The sequence below is a fragment of the Lolium rigidum genome, chromosome 3 (genome assembly GCF_022539505.1).
Source record: "Lolium rigidum isolate FL_2022 chromosome 3, APGP_CSIRO_Lrig_0.1, whole genome shotgun sequence".
In the NCBI taxonomy this organism is placed as follows: Eukaryota; Viridiplantae; Streptophyta; class Magnoliopsida; order Poales; family Poaceae; genus Lolium; species Lolium rigidum.
This window is the reverse complement of record NC_061510.1, coordinates 113,179,774-113,190,243: the sequence shown is the minus strand read 5'-3', so window position 1 is coordinate 113,190,243 and position 10,470 is coordinate 113,179,774. Positions and strand designations below refer to the sequence as shown.

Genomic DNA, 10,470 nt, shown 5'->3' with positions numbered 1-10,470 from the left:
TGGATGCAGGTTTCTACGCTAGGGCCTCAAACATATAAACATGCTTATGTACATGTATAGAATTTACTAAAATAAAGTGATAGAGATAGATGGTAAGATCTCACAAGCATCCTAGATTAAATGGTTACGCCTAAAATGTGCAAATATGCAGATAAGAATATTAATATTTGTAAGAACGTAAATAAATGTATGAGTGAATGTCGCAATTCTACATCTCAAAAGGATGTGATGCGATACATGTGCTACCAGTCGTTTTACGTGCCCGGGTCATGCCCATGCCCGTCCTGCTACATACTACACTGATGCCTTGCTCATGCGCGCCTACGAGATGCGGGGGTTGATTAGGTAAGAGTGTTTTCCTAGCGTAATATTGACTGGCTTAGACCCATATGAGCAAATGTGATTTAAAGAACGGGGTACATAATATGGATCTATCAATAGATCTTACACATAATACGATCAGATCTCATAGCACAATATTATAGAATAAGCATCCACCACATAGGTATTTCAAATATGGCCATAATCATGTGAGACAGCTCATATGGCACTAAAAACTATGAAGAACATGAGGGAAATAGATCAAGCTACTGCCACAAACCCGTAGTCCAAAGATGGACTACTCTCCGTTGATCATGGTGATGATGGTGAAGGCATTGGAGAAGGTGGAGATCCCTCCGGTGGTGATCCCGGCGAAGTTTCCCCCTCCAATCTTCTCTGTTGCAGCCTCCGTTTTCGTGTTTCCGTGTTTGTGCGGCGCTCCCCTCCCGAGAACTCTTCGGGGGCCATATATATAGTGATTTTTAGGTTAAAATACGCTGGTGGGCGAAAAGATCACGCGGTTTTGACGATCAACGACCGAAAGAGCACATGTGGCGCGCCACCTGAGGTCTTTCAGGCATCAGGCCTCTCCAGGTGTGGTTCCAGGGCCCAGGGTGCTTCCCCCGATGAAAAAGTGATGCTCCAAAAATCCCAGATTAATTTGACTCCGTATAGGTCTCTGAAAGTGAAAAATACACAAAACCGGGTTTTCCTTTTCTATAGAGTTATAAACCAAATAAAAGGGATCATTGGTAAATCCCCATAAATCAATGTAAAACATGGTATTATCATCATATATGTTGCAAATATGTGGTAATTCAATATGATAAAGGACAAAGTTCGTGTATGCATTTTACATGCATCAATCACCTATTGATCCATCACAATTAAGGGATTCCACATGGTTATTTGTGAAAGCGTAGTGAGTCCTTTCTTATCCTCTTCTTCGATGCAGTAGTGCACCGATCATGTTATGTCACTTCCCGCCGTATGCATTACCATACTTCCAAAGTTAGTTTCCTCTCGTATCCAAAGGCAATTATACATGGTCGACTTCATATAATATTACACGAGAAAACTAACACACAATCATATCACAAAGTCATAAATCATCTTTATTCATATCGAAATATTGCTAGGGTTTCTCCATCTCCCCAAGAACAAGGTAAACTACTCACACATGGAAGCAATCAAGAACATCATCATAATCCTGCGAATGTAATAAGGATGATGATGCAAATTCAAGTACAAATCCACAATGTCAATGATGATTACAACTGGATGGAATGAAAGGGATGGAGATGGTGTTGGTGCAGCGTTTGATGATGAAGGGGATGATGTCTTGTCCTCCTATCGGTCCGGGTAGCAACTTGGGTGATGTTTCTCTCGTTCCTCTTTGAGATCTCCTCTGGGATGGTGTTCTGGAGTTTCTGGCAGCTGGGGTATCGGATCTCAAATCTGTTTGCGCGATGTGAAAGTATTTGACGAGGCGGTTCTTATGTGTGTCATACGGGCGAACCATACGGATAGGGTCCCCCGTACCGATGCCAGCTAAACTCACTGAAACTTCTCCTTCGTCCTCCTTTGGCCCAGGTGCGTGGTTAAGTGTTTAGATGATTTTTATCACGTTAAATACAAGATATTCCATCATTGCCTAAATATTTTGAGATCCTGCTGAAACAAGCAAAAAGGTGCACGGGAGTGCACTAAAATGCCAAAATCGTAATGGTACGCGAGGGTATCTATATAAAATGCACTCATCAATAAACATTCTTCTCTTTGCAAGTTATTTACTGGTGTACCCATTGATCTGTTTTTAATGATTTAGAACAGTTTGTTGGGTATGAGCAATAAAAATTTGTTCCAATAACACGCACTCTAGAGTGGATCATTCTGATGTGTTCCATCGTTCTGATATAAATAACAAAATTATAAAAAGGCATCAAATTTATGGTAGGTTTTTAAAAATCACCACTATTTGTAACAGTTAAAAAAACATCACTACAGTGCTAACGTGTAACAAAAATACTGATTTTCTCCGATGGTCATTTAATCATGAAATTGAATGGTGGGTTCAGCTTACGTTGCACGATGAAAATGGTCTAGGGTTACATACGTTACATTGATTTCAATTGTGGGTATTTTTGCAATTTTTCAAGGGAATAGTGAACATAGGAGTTAATCGGTGTCGGCTACTTGCATACTTTCCGATGGACAACGAGTATTGCTAAAAGGGAACCGAGGGCAGACGACACCCCAGGCCTCGCCAACGTCCAGCTCACGGCCAACAGAGAAGACCAAGTCGCCTCGTTGGCCTCTCCTCCATCCATCCCCATCTCTCTAACGCAGCCATCACCATTGCTCCGGTGATCAATTGCCGTTGGAGGAAGCCGCTGAAATATGAGTTGGCTATATGTGGGGAACGAGCAATACGTGGGCGAAGAAAGACGACGAAGTTGGGCCGTCGCACCCACTGATCGATGGCTAGTAAGATGGTTCTTAGTTTATATTTAGTTATTTTTCATTTAAACTTGTAATATATAACAAAATTTGAATAAAAATTTAAACTGATGTCAGATTTTAGTTGCTTTAACTTAAATCGCGTGTTTATTTAAAAGCCCGTTTGGGAATGCCCACATCGACCTTCCCCAAACAGTCTGTTAGCGCCGAACACTGCTGGGATGCTCTAACCCTCACGAAGATTGCACTTTGCCGCACGCTACGGAAATGTAATCGAACTGGTATGCCGTAAAAGCACTCCCCGATTCCTTAGCGCGTTCCGGGAGGTTTCTCGACGGCGAGGTGACCCACCCAACCTCCCAAGTCACGCATGCCATCAACCGCCGGCGATAGTCAAACACGCGGAACCTTACGAGACCCGTCTCTTTCACTCGGTAATGGCTGGCCACTTCCTTTCCCCCTCTTCTTCATTTGATCCGGTCACGGCCAACGGCGAGGCTCCCCACAACTGCGGTCTTCTCCATCGTATCTCCTATCTAAAGAAGATCGCCATCGGAAGGAGCAGAGTAGCGAGACACACAGACCGACCTGCTTTCTTCCTTTGACTAGGATAGACACGATGGATGAGATCATGAACAAGATGGGCTCCTACTGGTTGGGGCAGAAGGCCAACAAGGAGATGTCGTCGGCCGGCAACGACCTCGAGGTCCGTGCACGGGACAGAATCCTATCCCTGCTCTGTTTTGCTCTGTTCTGTTCTTTGTTAGCAGCGTGTTTCTGTCAGTTTTCGTTTGGTCATAGAACTGGTATTTATCGTCCAAGGCGTTGCTAGCATGTTTATGCCACCGTTCATGTTCCCTGTGATATTCAGAAACTCAACTCTGTTAAATGTTAACTAAGACTAAATATCGGATGAACTGCTTGGGCTGATGATGAAAATTTCTTTGACCGATCGATCCGATTGTGCAGTCGCTCTCGACCAGCGTCGGGGACGGGGCGAAATGGCTGGTGAACAAGATGAAAGGCAAGATGCAGAAGCCGCTGGCGGAGCTGCTCAAGGAGCACGACCTGCCGGTAGGGCTGTTCCCGCGGGAGGCGACCAACTACGAGTTCGACCCGGAGACGCGGCGCCTGACGGTGCACATCCCGGCCGTCTGCGAGGTCGGCTACAGGGACGGCTCCGAGCTGCGCTTCGACACCATGGTGGCCGGCACGCTGGACAAGGGCAGCCTGGCGGCGGTGGAGGGCCTCAAGGCCAAGGTGCTCGTCTGGGCCAGGGTCACCGCCGTCAAGGCTGACGCCGCCAAGGTCTACTTCGCCGTGGGCATCAATAAGTCGCGCAGCCGCGAGGCCTACGAGGTCGTCAGGGGCGCCATCACCGTCGACAAGTTCTAGTCGCGCTAGCTTGCACCGTCGCACGTTTGTTGTTAGGACGATGTTTGCAGAACAATCGCGTGCTTGTTCTACCTGTTCTTTTGTAACAGGGGAATTCTAAATTCTTTTTTGCAACTTTGACAAGCTTACATAGTGATGTAACATATGTTATGTGTTGTAAGTTCGACGACGATGCATACAAGTTCGAATTGTAGTGTGCTGATTTTTGTTTTCTTTCGGTTATGCGGCTGTGCTAACTATGACCGTGTAGTGAAGGGAATGAATATCAGTATGTTTCGGGACATAAATTTGTAATAAGCAATACGTAGAGGATAGTTAATGCTGGAACTAAGGATGGACCAGATACATAATATAGTGAGATCACCTGTAAACTTGTAGAAGAGCTGGAGAGGGAATGCAAACCAATATATTCAGCATTCCATGTGTGATTGCCATGCAAAGTAAGAGAAGCGAGTTAATGTTACAGCTTTTGGAGAACCCGATGGCACACAAAATTATTATCGAAGTAGCTAGTGTGACGAGTTTAAATAAATTTGTACTGCAGGATAGCAGAGCGATAGCATGCAGGAACTAATAGTAGTCAGTTACTTTGTTAGCTTACGATGAAGTAGATAGAAATAACAATGGCATCACCTGTAGTACAGGGAATGCAAACCAACATGTTCAGTTAGAACAAGATTGGCATGAACAAACTAGTCGCAGGCTATAATTTTTGTAACAACGACTGAGCAAGATAGAAGTTATATGATGGCAACATCTACAGAGCAGGGAATGCAAACCAAAATTTTCAATCGCTCAAAGTTATCAATGAACTAGAAAATAGCAGGGTGTTACTGTCATAGCTAGGAATGAAGTTAAAGAGCTTCAGACAAACAAGCATCTGAACCCAGAACATAGCGCTAAAACAATGGACTTACATTAGGAGAATCACTTTGTGGGAGTCACTGCAGATCTTTCTGGGGTTGATAGATCCGGTGATGAAGTACACTACATGTGCTACTTGGGGTTGGAGAGACGGTCATTACACTTCATGGTTACTCATCTCATCTACAAAAAACGTAACGACGCGTCGTTAGCACAAACAGGTTCCCCCAAGATTAAACAAGAACTTGCAGACAAGCAATAGAAAAGCGACAGTAGAAGAATTTAGATCATGCACGGCGCCGGTGAAGCAGATCCGGTTCATGCACAGCGGTGTCGGTGAGCTAGATCCGATGCGGTGGACGACGGATCCGGCGAAGCGGCTCCGGTGGAGTGGACGATACCGCAGCTGAAGCGACTGCGGTAGACTGTTGGATGAGTATATGGTTTCGAGGTTCGGCGGGGATGATCCGGTCCGGTTGATGACGGCGTCGATGAAGTGGCTCCGACAGATAGACGAATGAGGAGGATCACGCGGCCTCGGGTAGGCCAGGGAAGTCCGGCGGGGAAGTTCCGGTGCGGTGGTCGTGGAGGTGGGAGAGAGAGGGACTTGGGAAGTTCCGGTGGGTGGTCTGAGGGAACTGAATTTTTTTGGGAGGGTTTCCGAGGCTAGGGAGGTGGTGATCGAAAAAATGACGGGCAGACCCCCCACCAACCGACTTTGCTATCATCTCTACAGGGGTAGAATGAGAATTTGGAAGTGTGTGAAATATTCGTATTTTGTGGACGGGAAGTTTTGCCGTTATGAGATTTTGAATTTGGCTACGGTCCAAGTATAATGATAAAAAATTGTGACACCGTACTAGTACCTCTGTTCAAGGCCGAGTACAAAATCAAATAATCATCACGTTGAATATCGGTTGCTACCATGATCATCATCTATCTTCTTAATCCCATTTAAAAATGTGTTTGAAATATTTCAGGATTGGTGGGAGATTTTGCCGCCCAACTGAGATTTCATTTCAAATATGGCTATGGTCCAAGAAATATAATATAATAATAATATAAAGATGGTAGACCCTACTAAGTACTAGTTCCTCTGCTCCGATAGTTAAGGCCAGCGGTCACATCAAGCCATCATCGTTAGAAACAAAATCAGTTACTCCCATGTTCTCTGAACTACAATTCAAATAAGATTCTGATTTTTTTTAGATTTAATTGGTTGGATGGTTGCTACTCAATTGATATTTGATTTTGAGTCTAGCTACAGTGCCTCTGTTCGGGAATCCAGGGCCTAGAGTCACATCAAGTCATAATCACAACCAAATTCGGTTCGCATGCTCTCTAGTTCAAAAATGTGTACCTAAAATTTTGGGTATATACCTTTAGAGTTTCAAAGCAAATTTACTTGTTTTATGCCTTTTACGATTGATACGTTTGGATTTGAGCAGATGTGTGCATCCTAGTTATGCAGTGGTCAGGCCTAATGCTACTGTAAAACCTTTTCGGTACAAAAGCATCATTTATTAATAAAAACTCCCATTTGTTAGGGTTTGGCCGGAGGTTTTGCCGCTCAGTTGAGATTTTGATGAAATATGGAAAACTTTCTTGTCCATTTTAGATTAAAACTAGCTCAACATCAGTACGCTGAGTGTGAGCCAACATGAGGCTCAATCTTTCGCTCGACTTAGTCAGAGCTAGCCCAAATTCTAAGACGAGTTGTGTTGAGTCATGCGAACTCAACTCGTTTACATCCCTTCACGTAGTGGGACATAGTGAATATGATTTTTTTATGCAAATTAGTAAGTGCATACAATATTCCCAACGAAAATTGGATAGCATGATCTTAACCTCAAATGAACATAGTTCTTCGCCATAGGCTAATTAATAATTATGCTTTTCTGCAAGGACCGAACAGTTAGCACCGGGAACCATACATAATTATAGTTGCATCTAGGTCATTCCTACCTTGGCTACATAGAAAAAAGGTACCATCAAATCCATAGAATAAGCTTGGGTGACTTTGCCTACCTGTCTACCGTCCATTTGAGATCCAAGACATCAGATATGCTCTGATTTTGATCTAGAAGTTAAACCAGACTATTTTATATTCACGACCACTTTGCTGAAATGGAATGGAACCTTTTTTATTTTTTCCAAACACTAAGTCAACAAGGCTGAGTCAAAAATCCACATTCCAATAAGGAACTATATTAAACCAAAAGTCAGAAGTGCAGGTCGGCTAAGTCCCAAAGGCACAACACAATTAATAAGAAAGTTGCAAGCTTATATGAAAGGGGCTATGCAATCCAGTTATACGCATATTAACACTCATCCTCGTGTTTGACAGAAGAGAAATTCAACACCCGAAACTCGAAGGTAGGCACATGAATCTTTACAAGGGCTAAGGGGGCACCAACAGTTTTAGATTAAATTAGACCACATGTTCGACAACTCAAACTTGAGACCTTGGCTATGATACCATTTAAGTTCGAACTGGTTGAAAACGCTAGGCAGTTAATTAATAAAACATCCACGGGAACAACTACCAAGTTGATCCCAACCGCAGATAAATGGATCCACCAACAAAAATAGGAACGGTGCCTTAATCTAAGGAAATATTTCACAAGACCAATGTACTCACTATGCTAGTGTTCATCTCCAATGATCTATGGCAAGTTTCTTAGTCTTTGGGAGATTATAAGGAACTTGATTGGTCTCGTGCAGTAGGGCATCACATGCTTCTGATCTCGATCTCAACATGTCAACTTTTGTTCTTAGCATAGCTGTTGCAACTCGTTCTGCATGGAGTTGTTCCTCCAAAACTTGAGCAAAGAAAGACTTGGACTTGGGCTTCAAAACCCAACATTTCGCAGGAAAGTGTTTTTGGTGATATCTTTATCTTTCCCGGGTTTTGCCATCTCGAATTTCATATTAGCCTGACAAGTTTTGAGTTGTGTAAAAAGAAAAGTTATTACAGAGAAAAATGCAGATGGTAGATTTAATGTGTATGAACTACTTTTAATCCTACAAGTTGGCATGCCTGAGTATAATAAGGACAATCTATCTTGCTAGCAGGCCTAATTATTAATAGGCTACCATGTTCGTAGGCCTTCAAAGTAATGATCTTTATTGCATTACGAGCCGAAAATAGCTCACACGTGCGCTAAGATTCAAATTTTCAGCATGCGGTCCATTTGAGCCCGATTTAGGGTTTAATTGAAGTACACGTCAGGATATTATTTCACACAAAAATACAGCAGCCACATGGAACATATCTAATTTTAGTACAACAACAAAATTTGCAATTAGTACAGACCATGAAATTTTGAACGAAATTTTGAGCAGTAGTTAATTATAGCATTGGCATCAGTAGCCCACTTGACTGAACAAAATAATCAAAGTTTATTTAGACACCTTCAATTCCCAGACATGTCACAACTGGCTTACCATGAAAAATGCATAGGAGATTCTTTAGAACATTTTCTGTCAAAGTTTGCCTATTTTTCAATACACGTATCTCTTGGCGTGTGATGACTATTATTTCATCAGCATCTTTGTTTTCCCACCCAAATATATCAACTGCCTCTTGGAGTGCATCCCCCAAATCTCTTTGTGCCGGATTAAGTTGACCAATAGAAACCATGGGCCTATGCGAGCAATATGCACTCTCACTACTGCTTTGTGAAACATCAATACTTGAGGCAGGGGCCCTTGCTTCTGGCTTTGTAGCTTTATTTGAAGCCTGAAATTTAGATAAAACAAGTTACAACATCATATGATACGATAAAAGATCTCCAATTTCAAGAGCTCATTGGCCTGATAGAACAAAGAAGGCAATCAAAAGTAGAGCCTCATACATCTATTTTTTCTGGAATGGTTGGTGTACTGGACCCAGTGGACCAATGAGAGCATGTGCCACTGTCACTGCTGCTCTGTGAAATGACCGCAACATTTGATAAATGGTTTGTCCCTACTGACATTACAACTTTGTTTGCAGGCTCAAACTAAGACAAAACAAGTTAAAATACAATACAATACAAGGCAAACAAATAGCACTGTTGACATAATTTTGAAAGAACCATGGGCAGATATAACAAAGAAACCAGTTAAGCCACATGCCTCTTAGAACAAACCAAACTAGAGCATGGCGATGATGTATACAATGAACCAAGCAACTAGACATCATGTGACCAATAACGAAGCTAGGTCACTGCACAGAAGAAATCTAGCAAATAGCCAAATACAGTCAAAAGATGTGCATGTTGGATTGAATAAAATTAGGAAAATAATGTATGATTGATTTAAGCATGACTCAGATAGTGCCTTAGACATCGTAGAAGGTCAATGCCACAATTAATTGTATGGCTTGTATGAAGTGCCATAACATTTAAATTAAGCATAACGAGACATTGCTTAATCTTGAATTCATGATCAAACTCAAACAAAAAGGGCAAACAACCAGTAGCACCATGTGTATCATATATAATAGATTACTAGAAAATAAATGAAGCAATTGAACATGGAGCGTATTATATAAACAACCAGATCATTTGAATATGGAAATACCACATCATGTCAATGGGACTCAGAAAAACAAAGCTAGACATTGAAATAAGAAATATAACTATTCTGCTCATCATGTTTCAAGTAGAATAGGAAGCTAGGTTAGAAATAAAGCAATCATGTTTCAAGTAGAATAGGAAGCTAGGTTAGGAATAAAGCAATAGAAAAACACAAAGTGCATCATTTCAGCTAGGATCATTTCTATCAAGCTTCATGCACTAGCCATGGAACAACATGCAAACTCAATGAAGCAACAGGCAAAAAAATTAACATAATAGAATTTCCGGACTTGTATTAACATAGCCAAATCATGTAACTTATACCGAGGCACGCCGGATGCCAGATGGGTCAAAGGCAGTGTGCAATATTCCATATGGTCATTGTTTATATTTTATTAGATTTCATTAGGCAACTTAGGTAGTGCAACATACAGAAAATGATGCAATTGAACTAAGCACAGGAGGTAAACTAACATTCCAAAAAAACAGGGAACCTACGTGAGCTTTTTTTTGAGTCACACGGACCTCATCAGGTACTTGGACAGAAGAACCTGGTGCCTCACTGTTTCTCCTCTGCATGAAGGAGAGGCCAATTGTAAACAGAAACAGGGTCCAAGATATAGAAGTTTGCATTAAGCAATATACAAACGACAGTAGGTACTTACATGATTATAGACGAGCTTCACTCTACGTTTCTGAGTGTAAGATGTGCCTGTTGCAAGTGTAATAACAATAAAACAGTTACGAGTCACGACTTTGCTATAACTAAATTGACACCAAATAGTAGTAGAAGCATTATGACGTGCATAAACATGTAATACAAGATCGCAGAAAGATATCAAACATGAGGTAATTAGAGCAGTAGCCT

The 10,470-nt window shown here is 41.9% G+C and overlaps 1 protein-coding gene across 1 annotated transcript; it reads left to right on the top strand.

Annotated features, from left to right (window-relative positions):
* Positions 1 to 3,206: 3,206 nt before the first annotated feature.
* Positions 3,207 to 4,192, top strand: LOC124698020 (uncharacterized protein At5g01610-like). The gene is made up of 2 exons (XM_047230545.1): positions 3,207 to 3,487; positions 3,751 to 4,192. The coding sequence occupies exons 1-2, from the start codon at positions 3,401 to 3,403 to the stop codon at positions 4,174 to 4,176; spliced, it is 513 nt and encodes a 170-aa protein (XP_047086501.1). The 5' UTR covers positions 3,207 to 3,400; the 3' UTR covers positions 4,177 to 4,192.
* Positions 4,193 to 10,470: the final 6,278 nt, after the last annotated feature.